Below are 15,936 nucleotides of genomic sequence, written 5' to 3'. Positions count from 1 at the left end.
CCTTTAAATATATATATATATTTATATTTAAAGGGGGGGAATAGAGAAAGCGAGTATGAATGTGTGTTAAAGTATGGTGTTATAAAAAATAAATAAAAAAAATAAGAAAAAAAATATGTGATTAACCTTGAGAATTCTATACAAAAACAAGGTTAAGGACTACAGCTGCCGCATACATATTAAACCATTTCCTGGTTTGGCGTAGTCAGATGAACAGTTAAAGAGGTTAGAAAACATGCCACGTCATTTAGTAGAACAATATCCTTCGCATAATGAAGCAATGTTATTGGTATCACAAAATAAGGTGTCTGAAGTATTGAAGGTAAAATCTGAAGAGGTCACTCCCCAAAAATACTAAAGAAAAAGGCCAATTCTCTGCGTGGAACAAGGACTATATAGCACGTGATCTAAAGTAAGAAAGATGGAAGCCCAAAATAAAAAAAATAAGGAAATAAAGTTTGTTTACGAAATAAAGGTTTATGAGCTTCTCAAGACTCCTTGGCCTTCTGAAGCGGATATTAATCGTATCTTTATTACCAGACAGGTGTTTACTGTTATTCTACCGGCTTTTTTTTTTTTTTTTTTTTTTTAATTAAAAATAAATAAAATGAAATTTAATTCAGTTCCACACGTGTTCTGCAGACCAGGGGAACCATCAGGGTTTGGCCCAGAATCTGAGGGTTTTTGCTACAATCTCAGGTTCTCAGGGTGAAAGATCACAATCTCAGGGTCACATGGCCTGATCTAAGACTCTCAATTAGTATTTTTTCTAACAGTATATTATGGTTGATATCCCTGCTTGAATGCAGGTGATTAAATTAAGTGTATCTTCTAATAACGACAAGTCAAGGCTTCCATGAGGACTGGTACTAGAGTCATTTGGTTAACACATTTGGCGAGTCGTTACACAGAATCTGCATGATGGGCCATTAAAGGGTTAACATTTAAAGAGCTTCAGGGTCAGCTCGCTTTGAAGGCTTCCAGGTATGTGTTCAGTGACGTTCTGAGACATAGATTGCAAGCTCCTAAGGAGGGTCCACCTCAGATCTATCTAACAGCACACAGAGTCCAGAATTTTGCATTATGCAAGGTTTTTTTTCCCATGACTGTCGATTTGCCATGACCCCCGAGCGCAGATCGCGTTTAAATCATCCCATCGGCCCATGTGGAAAGTTTTAACACACTTCCTGTGCTCTGCGTGCAGTTTCGGTATGCTGTGTGCGGCGCCTCCATCACCGGAGATTGTCACATTCTTACAGCTCCTCTACGAAGGAAGATGGTGGCCACACAACCCCATGCCATGTATATATAATATCTCTGTGTATATCCATGCCTGGGAACTTTCTAAATCAGCTGACCCTGAACCTGGAAACATTAACCCTTTCATAACCCATTGTGAAGATTCTACATAATGGCTCGCCAAGTGTGTAACCCAAATGGCTCCAATGCCAGTCCTCATGGAAACCATGACTTGTCATTATTTTAAAAAGATACTCTCAATTGAGTCACCTGCATTCAAGCAGTGATATCAATCAATCATAACATACTGAAAGCAAAAGCACCAATTAGGAGTCTTAGATATGATCGGCAGCGCTGAATAGGAAGGACCCATCTCCAGGCTTTGTGACCCTGAGAATCTGCCCCTTTATCCTTAGATCGGGGCAAATCCCTGGGAGTTCCTGACCAGAGAGCTGGAATCTGTTATTGTTAGCATATTAAAAAAAACTTAAGAAAATCGTTTTTTTTTTGTTTGTTTGTTTTGTGATCCTTTCATGATACCCTTTAAACAAAAACCAGACCGATCAACTCCTTGGCCGAGGAGGATGAAAATGAAGCCGCGCAGGTTTAAAAGTTTCTATGGTTAACATACAAATCAAACATTAACTTTATAATCTGGTTTATTGCTCGCTGGTACAATCATGGAAACCTGGTATGACTGCGTGGCTAGAGGATAGGAAATAAAACACAGATTTCTAACGCTTAGAGCACATGTAATATACAGAGTCCGGGTTGGGGGGGTGAAAAGGGTCTTTGCGTTTCCCTTGGGGGTTTGCCGCATTGAAGCATGTCGTTACTGCGAGCGTCCATGTTGCAATAACTCAATAAGCCCTTAATCGGCAGTGACACCCTTTCCGCGGTGACTGCACTTTCAGGAAACAGAAGTTCTCTTATTATGTCATAAGGAATTACTCTGCATTACACACACTTCCTGATCGTTCCCTGCTCAGAGTCAGACTGGCGTATCCATGGAAACAGCAACGTGGCCTACATATGTTAAAAACCCACAGTCATAACATGAGCGAGGAGGCAAATTACAAGATGAAGAGCCATCATTTAACGGGACTATTGGGGGGGGTGGCAGGAAGTCTCTGTGGCGAGAGAATAATTAAGGAGTTATTTTTGCACTCACATGTAATAAAATAGTCCGAGTAACCTGTTGGATTTGAAATTTAGAGAGGAGATTACAAAGAAATTGCTCTAATAAGCGTCTCTCCCACGGCTTTATCGTTTAAGCGTAAGGCATTTAGAGCCCTACATGCAAAACGAGACCTAGGAAAGGCTGGGTTAGGGGGAGGAAAAAAGAAAACGCATGTATTTACATGGCCCCCGTAATGGGTTACCCACAATAATGCTATGGGCCGCACAAAGCGTTATGGGGTCAGGCCCTCTCGCTTCATACCCCATGCTGTATATTACATAGGCTCCACAAAATATTCACAGCAATATATTTTAGGCTACTTATAAAGTTACATTTTAACAAATTTTGTCAAATATTCAGCAACAAGTATTCTTTTATATTTAAAAAAGCTTAAATCCTACAAAAAAAAATAAAAAAATGAATGCGTGATGGGGAGAGATGGGGTCATGGGAACAATGATTACTCCAGGTCAGAGTTTAAAAGGTTGACTTTTACCATAGCAACCTAGAGAGATCTGCTAATGTGCCTACTGGATGGATCATTGAATTGGTTGCTATGGCAATAACAGAACTCTTTAAACTTTGCATCACTTTAGTATTTATGATACAGAGCCCCCAGTGTGCACCCATCTTTTTTTTTGTTGGCCTGGCAGATCTGAGCGATTTGGCCCATCGAGTGTGACCATTTTTTTTTTGTCTGCTATAAAACCTCAAACCTTAATAACAGCTAAAGGCTACCTTTAGACTACCTCAAAGACTTTAAAAAAGCCATCAAGAGGGCAAAATAACTATACATTTTTCATGGACGCACAAATTTTATTTATACGACGCCAATAATTTACGCCAGGTCTGGCTCCTTTAACTGCGACAGGAACAAATTTTGTAGAAATTGCATTGCTTTACTTCTCATTTAAAGTTTCTCTTTTGAGAAGAAACAAAAAGAAGACAAAGCTTCCGTACGTCCTTCTGTCGGTTACTAGGTTAGCCAACTATGTGGGGAGTGGGAGAGATCCTTCTAGTTCCCCCAAGCATTTTTCTACCTTAGTCACACAGGACCCTTTGCCTCCGTGTCCAACAGTTCTCAAAAGTAGACAGAAAAATCCCTGGAGCGTAATACGAAGGAGTTCACCCTGCTTTATTTACAAATGACTCAACGGAGAACGAGAAAGTAAATTTTGTTTTTACTTCTTTTTTAGTATTACCCTAACATAGCCTGCAGAGCTCTTCAGGGAGCGTTTCTTCCGCTTAGATTATGCAATTATCAAATCATCCCCTTTCTGTATGTTTAAGGGGCATTTTCTTCTATTGCTATATGGGAAGGAAATCTGTGTGACAGAGAGCGAGGGGGGGTGCAAGTTTGTACATGCGTGTATACGTGTACAAGTTTAACCCAAACTCCAAGCAGGGTGCTGGGTTGTATGGTCGGTGGCATTAATAGCAGGAAGAGGGAGGAGGTTCTGGCACCTTCTAGATCTCTGATCAGACCTCATCTAGAGTATTGTGTTCAGTTCTGTAGACCTCATCTCCAGAAGGATATGGACACTTTGGAGAGAGTTTAGAGGAGGGCGATTACAATGGTAAGTGGTTTGCAAGATAGAAATTATCAGGAAAGACGAAGGGACGGCTCAGAGGAAGGAAGAGAGAGAGAGAGGATGGGATAAAAACATTTAAATACTTAAAGGAATTTAACAGAACACAGGAGAAGCTTATTTAAAAGGAGAAGCAACGTTGGAACGAGAGATCATTAATATTCTCGGTATGACTATGGTTTTGGCTACCCTGAGCCCCCCCTTGTGGGATGCGAGTGGACAGTCCCCACCAATGGAGCAATCTAGGAAGAAGCCATTGGTTTAGGGGAAGTGGGGCGCGCTACAACGCCAGCCCCAAGACCTAGAGTTTTCCCATGGTGACCTGGAGAAGTGGCACTTCATTTTCCAGGATTAGATGTAAGGAAGTTTACTTAGAGAGGGGATGTAAATAAATGGAACCATCTCCCAGCAGACTAGATGGGCCAAATGGTTCTTTACCTGCCGTCAGATTCTATGGCATTTAGAGGTAACTGTTGAAATCCCTAAGAAACTGGACGTTACTATTTTCATGTGCGCATAAGTAACCACCAAGAACAAATAAAAATAGTCAGCCTTGATGGGCCAAATGGCAGGTTTTGGTTTCTAAGAATACAACAGGATCCGTCTTCTCAGCTCAATGCTAAGTGAAGATGGACGTGGGAAGTCTCGCATGTAGCTCCTCTACAGAGCTGCCATGGGGGCTCTACTCTAGAAATCACGGCCTAGACCGGAGTACAGAATAAGGATTATTTCAGCAGGAGGACAACTAACATCTACATTTATATTAAAATCACTAAAACTCAGGACACCCTACACAGAAGTTACTAGATGGTTAAATCCTAATTTTTGTATAGGGTCAAGGAACAAAACCAGGTCATTTTTGCTTATGAAAACGAAATTAAGAAAACAAATTCCAACTCAGGCCGTACGTCATTTTCACTTCGCAGACATGAATTTTCCAGGTTCTATGCAACTCTTCAGTCTCATGTTTTTCGGTCAGTCATATGATAGAAATTGGAACTTGACAAACAGCTTTACCTGCCCCAATCCTCATTCCAAAAAAACTGACTCACAAAAGGGGTTTTTTATTATTATTGAAGGAGTTGGAGATATCCCAGGCAAATTTATCTGCAAGAATAGCCAGGTCCCACATAAATCAATCAACAAGACGACCTTTAAGAAGCGATTTAATTATGCTCCAGCCATGCTATTCACAGAGCAGAAGATCACCGGTTTTGGCCTTTTATAATATAAAGTGAAATCAGTGAGATGAAACTGCATTTCTCCCGTTGACTCCCTCTTTAGCAAATAAACCCCACATCGAGACATTCTATGCTTGTAACATAAAAATGTTTAACATTGCAACGTTCTCTCTATTCCTTGTTGTATTTGTATTTTGAAGGAAAACCCAAAAAGAACTGCAGCATGAACTGGGTCCTCCTTATAAAAAAATAAAAATATATCGCCAACACAGATTTTAATCACAGCACTTTTTATGTAAAAAAAAACAAAAAAAAAAACCTCCTGTACCCTACATGAACCTTTGAGTACCTACAGGATCATGGGGCATCTACCCTTTTGGCCAGTTCAACAGCCTATCCTAGTGACCATTAACTGCGTTATTCTTAAGTGAATCTGCAGTGCAGTGTAATCGGGTTATGGCTCAATAACATTCGTCGGCACTAATACAGCAGGTTACAAAGTTATCCTCAGAAAATGCATATAGGAGAAGACATACATGCTATAGATAGGACATTTACACATCAGGGAACACTACAGAGCTCTATCAGGTATCATGACGCACTTAGCCTGATGGCAGCAACACATCTCAAAGCTCTGACCTCACCATATAATGTCTCAAAGCTCTGACCTTATCATATAATGTCTCAAAGCTCTGACCTCATCATATAATGTCTCAAAGCTCTGACCTCATATATACTCATAATCCTACGGCTGCCTTCAGCAAGGTTTTTTTTTACCGTCTCATTCTAATGCAGGCAAAGTGTTAGCTTCACATTTGTTTCTTCTCTAGAGGTTTAGGAAAACTCTGATGGGATGTGTCCGACAAAAAAAAAAAAAATAAGCGGATAAAATTGATTATACTCACAAAATAAACCTTGTTAATAAACCAAAACCTTATTCTGAAACTACAGATTAAACAGGATTCTAGCTGGAATATATATATATATATATATATATATATATATATATATATACACACACAGAGATATATATATACACACACACACACATACATACATATATATATATATACACATACACACACAGTCTGAGGTAGTTAAGAACAAACTAGATAAGCCCATGCACCTGAAAAATGTATAAATGAAAAGAGGCTTTTGTTTTATGTAGAATATAAACCAACAAAAGATTTTTGTTTCCTCTCTTTTTATTAAAACAAAATTGCAGAGAAACATATGAAATTTACAAAATATCTTAAGAAAAGCCAGTTTCAAAGCCAAGCTAAATTAAAACTTCCACCATCAAAAACACTGTGCTGGTACTGGAGAACAAAGGAATATTAACGCAGAAAGAATCCCTTTGTCTCGGTGAAACAGGACTTGGCCATTCGCTCGGATTTCATGGAACGAGCTAGGTTTTTATTATGCGCCGGCTTCTTTATGAACAATGAGCAAGTCACAAAAAAAAAAAAAAAAAAAAAAAATTAAAGGATGAAGGCGGCTCGGTAGTTTAGTGACAGAGCCTGAAAGCTGAACGTATAAGATATTACGTTTAATATTTCATAGGAGCAGAGGGTCAATGAGAACACTCCTCCTTGTTCAATTCCACCAGCGCATGCATACACACAATACACAGACACGCACACACATAGGCTGCCGACGGCTCAGAAGGCATGTTTCACTACAGAGGGCAAATTAGGGTAATTTCAGATTCTGCCATCAACAAAATAATGGTCAGACAAACAATCAAAAAGGATTCAACATACCAGTACTTACAGAATAGATATTATATGCTTTTAACCTTCAGAGAGGGGGGGGGATAAAAATTGATGAGAAATATTAGAAGTGGGGGTCGTTATATTATTAGGCTGCAAATGGAGGAATGGAGGAATCACTGTAACATTTATGATTCCAATGACATGTTCCAGAAACCTACAGCATTCCATCTACAATAGAATATGATGTGTGTATCATTCATGCGCATCAGTTGGGTTTTATCATATCATAAAAACCCACCAAAAATTCTGATATGACTGAAACATTCACACACAAGGCCATGTTAGAATCGTAGCCAACTGACATACATTTATAGCAGTCAATAAAGTCAAATAAGCTGTAAGCAAATGCATGGATGTTGTCAGTGAGGATTTAAATATAAAGCCATACACCTGCCATTCTGCATTCTTGTTTATGCGCACACACACGTACATTCACTCACATACACGTACATTCACTCACATACACGTACATTCACTCACACACACACACAGGGATGTCAAAAAAAGACAGCAAATTAAAATATTTTTTCTTAGTGTGTTGTACGCAATGTATAATATATATGTAGTGATAAAATTGATGAAAAATATTTAAAGATCAAATTTGGTGAAATAGCCAACACAAATGAAAAAGTATTTACTATACAGCCTCGTCTTCTTTTCCTATTAGCAAGTTATATAGACCTTCAAGTATTGCTGGACCACAATTCCCATTATTCATCAGTGTTCTAGCCCCGCAACATCTGTTTATTTTTATGGGGACAACAAGGTTGTTAGAGGACGGTATTTCATTATTGATAAAGGGGACACGTTTTTCCTCCCCATGGAACTCCACAGCTATCTTGTACTGAACGAGTAAATCTCACGCAGAGGGCAGATCACGGATCAGGATATCCCTGCATGAACGGCATCACGTGAAAGGAGCACATATGTGATCCTGCAGATTTACAGGGGTAAAGGAAACAAAGTCTGGTTTCCTGTGGTAACTGTACATGCAAAACGCTCTGCTTTAATTACAGAGTTCTAAATATATCTGTCCAGCAGATTTAGAGATTTTTCCCTATCCTTCCCTTTGCATACGTGTAAAAATATACGTTAAAAAAAAAGGGGTCTTTACAGAACATGTCCATTTACAGTAATGGGGAGCTTTGTGTGGTTTTATTGTTTATAGGACACTTCTATTTAATCATGAAAATATTAAAATGGAAAAAATATATATAATATGTAGTACCAAAAAACATTCACAGAAATGTAAGAAAAATGCATTAAGTCTCAGGTTTCATTCGTTCATCACCATCCGCTCTTTTGGATTCCCAAGACATTAACTCTATTGATCGCTCCCACCGCCCACAGCTTCTGCCCTCCAACCCTAACTTTCCTCTCTCACCTCTGCCTTTGACCCCGAAACACAAATCAATCCTTACAATTCGAGCCATTCCTCCAAATTCCAACCATTGTCTCTCTGCACCTTTTACCTCTAAGCCCCCTAAACCCTGCTCCTTCCATGGTCCACTCCACTGGAGAAATACCCCACACACGGAGAGAGGATTTGTTTTTTTTCTTTTTTAATTGTCTCCAGTCTGCTCCACTTGCTATATACCACAACCGCTCTAATTACTCTCTGATCCGCTCTCTTCTAGCTCTTTTGAGGCTCCCAGTCATTCATTTGTTAGAGTCTCCCCCGCCTTACCATTTGCTCTTTTGAACCTAATCCCCATCACATCCTTAGGCCTCTTACTGAATTCCAAAACCTATTCTGACTTCCCTCAGCTCTTCCCAACTTCCTTGAGGCACACAGTTGTCAAAATACCCCCTACTACATTATTCTGCTGGTCAGCCTTTTTAAAAGATCTTTTTCCTCTTGTTCGGTATTTCAGCTTGTACTTTTTTCTGTAGATTTCAGAAACTCTAGAACAAAAACTCCCCCCAAAAATACCCCCAAAAACCCGATTCTCCACTGGTGAAGGGTCATTTGTTGGTGGTTCTTGTACTCTCTGCATCACCCTCAGTCTGGTGAAACTGATGACTCAAAACGTTCTTCAAAAACCTATATAGGCTATACCAGAGCTTTCCTTTGGATTTATCCATTCATGGCGCTGACCTCGCGAGCGTCAGATACGAGCATCATGCAGGGACCATCCAAATGAGCTCAAACACTCTAGAGTGCTTGAGGTCATTTAGTTAGTTAGTGTGGTTGTGATGAGTGTATGAGAAGTTTGCTCTTGGTCAGGTTTAATGATGGCAGGAGGCACCTCTTAAATTTTGATAGGAGACCATTTTAAATTCAAGAGGAGTCTCCTACCACCACTAAACCTAGCCAAGAACAAACTTCTCACACCTCATTTTAGTATCGTGGTGGTTATGAAAGACGATCACACTTTTTTTTACCGACTTCTAACATTTTGTGCCGTTTTTATACCGATCTCCAGAAATGGGTTCTCTCTCTTACCAGGAGGCATCCGAACTTAAACCATTAAAATACCCAAGGCCTGTAATGACAAAAATGCCATTCATGGAACGTTTTTGTCTTGAAGGACACAAGGTCTGCATGGCTTTGTGCAAAAGCACAGGTCTCAGCCAATTTCGCAGCTCAACGGGCAGCCACGGGAGAGCCTTTGATCTCTCTAACCGGCCCATGATCTCTACTGCCCGCAAAAAGCAGGACAAAGTGCCCAAAATCAAGACACTTGGGAGATATGAATACTTGAGAGCGCTATCCATGTTTTCATTTTCTCTCCTTTGTTTTTGGTTTTTAAGTGGAACTGCGCCTGCACGACTCAAGCTCTAAAGCAGGTTGTTTTGTTCAGAGAAGGATTTGAACTGCTTGATCTGCAAAGCAGCTTTCAGCTACCTTCCATCACACAAATGAAATTTCCTGTGTTCAAATTCCTGCTAGTTAGCCAACACGTTACACACATTTACAACACATTATGCAAAACGCCAACGTTGCACACGCAGAGGTCGAACAACAATATACCCAACACCTTTCCCTTTTAACGGGCCCTGGATCCGGTGGGAACGTTCTAAGCAGACAAATACCAGAACATGTAGCTTTTAGTTAGCCAAGAGGCTATTGTCAGTGTCTCCTTGTTCATGAAGCACGGCTCAACATCTTCTCCAGAATCCATTCCAGATATCATAAAAAAACCACTATCCTCCCTTCACAAAGCACTGCAGGCAACTGGAATACGGGTTCCCTTTATTTCACAAATCAAAACTTTTCTTTGAAATTCCTGCAAGGCAGAAACTCGATCATTTCCCTCAATTGTGCCAAGGCAAACAAGTTAATATTTGACGTGACTTCGTAATGCAAGTGAAGTCAACTTACAAATTGGTAACTGCCTATGTTTGCATAAAGATACTTGCAACATGGCAACCCTCATCAAGAGGCTCCATCTCCTGTCACATTTCTGTTGCATTTAATTGACTTCCGAATCTCCTTTGTGATTTTATATTTCCAACCGGAACAATAGGCCTAGAGATATAACAATTCTTAATCATGGCCAAACACATCTATCACCTTGTACCAGGCTACACGGTTATTCAGAAAGTATTGGCATCCAGCAAAAAAACGAAACTGGGAGAAATACCCAAACCACAAGAGTCACCATTTGGGAAGGTGGCAGATCTTCTATAAACGGTCACACAAAAAAATATATATATATATATATATGTTTCTCTAGATCTTTCTAGCATATGATAAAGATCCAGCTCAACAAATATCAAAAGGTAATATGGTGGACGTGACCCAAATGGAAAATGGCTTTCATTGTCTAGCAGATTTCTAGATTTATCCAAAAACACAAGAGAAAAGTCTAGTTCTGCCGGTCTAAAGGTTTGCACAAGTAATAATGGGGGGGGTAATAATAGTGTTATAGAAGCATGTATACATTTGTTTCGGGTGCTGACATCAAAGGGCAAAAAATGGGCTATGGGCAGGAACAATCCTATGTAGCACACAAGTAGCTAGTACTAACCAAAAAAATAAATACATTGTTACTTAGCGGTGCATTTTACAGCTATCTGTTTTTGCATCATTTTCAGAAACATAAGCAGGGGCACCCAAGGTCAGGCCTGGGGTCCATCCATGGGCAAACCTAACAGAGCTAAGGCAAAACCACGCATCGTTCCATTCAGCATTAATTGATCTGTAGTTCAAGAATCATTGGAGATGCTAAGCAGGTTCTAGGTATATTAGATGAAAACATTGACTTTTTGAAGAAGCCAGTTATTTCTTCAATCGCCCTTAATTTATGTCCCAAGCTGCTTTTTCAGGGCCAGCCAATAATTTTTTTTTTTTTTTTTAACCAAGATTAGTAGATGGGAACCTAAACTAGATCCCCTCTACCTCTGGTGAACCAAAACAAGGGATACATTGCGCTGCCAACATCTAGTCTCAGCTGATTGGGTGAGAGGTGTGCTGACATCATTAGAATGCGTCTCCAGCCCATCAACTGCCAGTAGGACAACTGCAGAAAATGCAGGGTTTATTATAACATTCCAAAAGTAAAAAATATATAAAATGTGGCTTCCATCATAGATGCCAAGTTCAATGAAACGTTAACTGGCTAAAGATATTGATTTTATAGATTAAAAAAATTAATTTAGCAAATTAAATAGCCTTGGTCCAACCAGTAGAAACATGTTTGTGGCAACTGCTATAAAAGTCTCCACTTTGCCCCAAAAGGAACACCCATAAGTAAAGAATTCATGAAGTCCACTTACCCGGATCTCATTCCTTCGGATCTCAACATCACACACAGAATGACCTTGATGGGCACCACTATAGTAACAGCAGAACTGGCACACGGCGACTTGCTCTGCCTCACAGTGGTACAGCCGGTAGGCGTTGTGTTGAGGACAACTCCAAGCTCTAACGTCTTCGGCTTCCACCAAAAGATGGCCTCGGGCTGTGGAAGGTTGCTGTAGATGAGTTTGGACGTGGGACTGGCAGCAAGGTGCTTCACACCTCAAACAGATTTTCTGGGCAGGAAGCGGGGGTCCTCGTCTGCAGAACACGCAGTGTAGGACAGAGGGCGGCTTGTCTACGTTGAGAGAGTTGAACTTTTCCACGATGTTTGTGAGTTTCAGGTTTTTTTCGAGGCTAGGTTTTTGGTTGTAGGCCTGGTTGCATTCAGGGCACCTAACCAAGCCGCTCTCTTTAGCCCAGGCCTCGCTAATACACCCTCGGCAAAAATTGTGCTTACAAGGGAGTTGAACAGGTTCCATAAAAACGTGCAGGCAAATGGGGCATATCAGCTCCTCCTCAAAACAGTTTTTCCAATTTTCTGCCATTTTCTGCCAATGACACGAAGTGAATACAGACTTTGTAGCGGAATTCAGCAGGTCACAGAAATTCAATTACTAAAGCAAGTGCCACAAATAACCAGTCCTTTTATATATATTTATATATATATAGAAAAATGTTTTAGTTGAAATATAGAATAAGAGTTTATCTTAACAAAATATATTATTATTCTCTATTTTTTTTTCTTGTCCCGGATAAATCAATCAGTGACCAGAATTTTCAGATACTGAAATCCTTAATGCTGAAAAGAAGCAGTTTATACGGTTTCCACTGTAGGTTCACCGAACAAATTCCATTAATAAAAAAAGGGATTTGTTTCAAAATGAAGGCGAAACAACTGCACCTCGCGACGGGTTCGGAAAGAAGAATAGAAATAAAAGGAAGCCACATTGATTTTATACAACGCGCTAGCAAACGAAAGGGGATAATAAAACCGAAAAGATTTAAAATTTGCCAAGCAACAAAATTCATGAGGTTGTTTCCATAGAGCGCAATCCCGGATCTGTCCGTAAGGAGAGACGGTTCAGTCCTGCAGATCGAATTCCAGCCTGGAGCGAGAGGAGAAAAGTCCTGCCACTTCTTCCTTGTTTTGCATATAAGAGAAAAAAAAATAAAAAAATAAAAAAGAAAATACAGTTAAAAAGGAAGAATTCAGCACAACCAGAACATTTAGATTTCCTGAATTTCATACGTCATGTAAACCTACGATTAAAAAAAAATTAAATAAAATTTAAAAAAATTACAAGAAAGGGTGGAAATCTAGAAAGTTACGGTTGGAATCAGTGTATAAAGGCTTTGAAGAACAGCATGCCTTGATCAAACTGAAAAGGAATTTCTCAACTGCTAATCACTACCCTCCCCCGCTCCTGACATGAAAGCTATTTCTGCTTTTGCATTCAATATGCAAGGGCAGTGACAGAGGGCCCAATAAGGGAAACCAAGAGAAAATTAACACATTTATTTCCTCCAGGATCAGCTCCTTGGAAGAAGCTCGTTACTGTTACCTCCAAGTGCGAAATCTGACATATACGTGTAATTAAATATACATTTTTTTTAAAAAAAAATCATTAAATTTTTTTTTTATTTTTTTTTGCTGTTTCAGACAAACTTTAAACTACATCTTGCAGCTGTTTTGTCTTTATCACCAGATAAAAAAAAAGCCACCTTCAGCCATCTTGCCTTTTAAACCATTTAATAAAAATGTATCAACCCCCTTTAGATTATATACAAAGTAAACATCTCCTGCTTTAGATCCTTTACCCAAATTGTTTTAAAAACAATCACAAAAGAACAGATACATGTCTAAACACACATTGCTAGAAAACACAATAAACATATACATTATCTGTGCTGTATAGATATAGTTCCTTTAAAAAAAAAAAAAGACTGATCATGCAATATTGAAATTCCCAACGCCCTTCTTGAGTTACCTAAATCTGCAATTTTATATACGGAACACAGATCTCGGTTTGCTGATCCCCCTTTTTCTGTAGGTATTTTGTTGATGATGATAATGATGATGGTGATTCAATATTCCAGGAAATAGCCAGAAATTCACGTATGGAATCTTTAAAATAACATGATTCTAAGATAATTCACAGAGTAATGCAAAGATAATATGTATTAATCCGTCCCCAGCGATCGGAAGCCAATCAGCACTGCCAGCTCTCTGTGCTTTTCTTTAAAGGTATTGAGGAGGTGGTGGTGGGGTAGGAATAGTCCTGATCCCTCCTGTTTCATGCCCCCAGCCTCGATCCTCTTTTTTTTAAATGCCCCCAGTCCACAGCCACGCAGTGACCCCCCCTTGATCTACAGCCAAATCCCGGACAATAATCCACCTCTGTCTCTAGGGCAAGAGTTCGGTTTCCTCTGAACAGACGTTGCGAGCTGAAGACCCCCCTGGAGATGATCCTGGAAGAAGACCCCCCTCCCAGGCTGGTGGCAAATGAATCCAGAGAAAGGGGGGGTTGGGGGAATCGAACCCGTGTCGCCTCCTCTGCCTGTCTGTACAGATCCGAGATCCCAGGCAGCAGACTGATTCTCCGCTGGCCCCGCCCAACCCTTCTCCTGATGGCCCAACCCTTCTCCTGATGGCCCCGCCCACTCCTGCCTGCGTCACTTCTTTCTTTTCTTCCTATTTCTGCAATCCCCGTCGTGGGATGTACTGCAGATTAGCAGCGCCCCCTACCTGTGCTTTCATTATTACCGGCTCTTATGGCCGCATCTCAGGCCATTTAAATTCACTAAACCAGGCACGATTCACAAGTAAATTCATCGAATGACCGGCCTGATTATCTCTGGGAAAAACAAAACTATGGGTGAAGCGGAGAGCTTCTTGTGGCCGGAGGTTTGGGGGCGCGCTATAGTCTGATGGACCCCCGAACACTGGAACGCGAAATAAATTCTGGCACATACGGCATGTTGCTCCACTTAACCCCAAGCTTTTATTGTTAGGCCGGTAAAGCGGGTGCAGGATCTTCGGGGGAGGGCTGGCGCCTTTTGGACCAGGAGACAGGAAAGCCACGGCCCTTCTGCCCCTTGAACCCCACCTCCAAGGCAACAACATATGCGCTAGCAAACCCATTTACACTCTCATACTAACACACATGTACAAATACTAATGCACACATTCATGCTAACATTAACACAGTGACACTAGCACACACACTTACACAAACACATGCTAACACACACACACACAGTTACACATTTATGCTAACACAAACGCACACTAACTTACACATGCACATTCAAGCTAACACATTCACACTAACACATACATACACTTTCATGCTAATAGAAACACACACATGCTAACACAGTTACACATACGCATTTATGCTAACACAAACACACGCACTCATTTACATATACATATTCATGCTAACACACACATTCACAATAAAACACATACACACTAACATACACAGATACACATCCATGCTAATACAAACACACATGCTCATGCTAATACATATACACACTCATTCTAACACAAACACATAAATACTCATGCTAACACAAACATGCGATGCTGTCTACAAATTTAAATAAGTAAAATGTTTGTTTTAGAAACCAACCTTTTGTGTACATCAACTTAAGTGAATTTTTGTGGCCCTTAATGACTGGGGAGGTGCTCCACTCCCTTAATTTATCCAGATTTCACTTTCAAACTCAGTTTTATTCTGTTTTATGGAAAATTGAGCAGTCATGTGAATATGAGTTCACATTAAAAGGTGTGACATAGAGGACTTGCGAAGGACTGGACGAGCCACGATTGCATCATAGGTCCAGAGGGGTTAAGACTAGTACCCCTCCCAAATACTGCATTGAACCAGCAGTAACACCTTTTTTTATTGAACAATAGAGCGGAATTGTCAAACAAACGTTTCTTAGGTAACCAGTGGAATGTGTGAATTTAATGTAAACAATTCTAATGTATACATTCTATATAACACCAAAGGGATGGAATGACTACACTGTATGATGTAAAAGTCCAAAAAGGAGAATGTCGTGGGTGTGAACAAGGAAATACAGCATGTCTGTTAACAAGTGAATGGAAATAATAATGAGAGATATCCTTAAGGGTTTGTGAAGTGAGTCATTTACTAAACATGGTTAATCATCAGGGGTTTCCAGGAAACCGGTCTGAATCTCAAAAAAAGATC

At 40.1% G+C, this 15,936-nt stretch overlaps 1 protein-coding gene across 2 annotated transcripts in view; it reads right to left on the bottom strand.

Moving 5' to 3' along the window:
* The window catches only part of TRIM8 (tripartite motif containing 8), a 37,822-nt gene extending 23,512 nt beyond the window's left edge, over window positions 1-14,310 (bottom strand). Inside the window, exons 1-2 of one of the 2 annotated variants that reach the window (XM_053450398.1) lie at window positions 13,699-14,310; window positions 11,686-12,851 (exon numbers count right to left, since the gene is read on the bottom strand). In XM_053450398.1, the coding sequence (XP_053306373.1) occupies window positions 11,686-12,255 (570 nt within the window). In that variant the 5' untranslated portion in view covers window positions 12,256-12,851; window positions 13,699-14,310. The remainder of the gene's footprint in view (window positions 1-11,685; window positions 12,852-13,698) is intronic. The other variant, XM_053450399.1, reaches the window with a different exon arrangement.
* Window positions 14,311-15,936: the final 1,626 nt, after the last annotated feature.

This window comes from Spea bombifrons, chromosome 11 (assembly GCF_027358695.1).
Source record: "Spea bombifrons isolate aSpeBom1 chromosome 11, aSpeBom1.2.pri, whole genome shotgun sequence".
In the NCBI taxonomy this organism is placed as follows: domain Eukaryota; kingdom Metazoa; phylum Chordata; class Amphibia; order Anura; family Pelobatidae; genus Spea; species Spea bombifrons.
The sequence above is the reverse complement of the archived record's forward strand: the minus strand, read 5'-3'. Positions and strand labels throughout refer to the sequence as shown.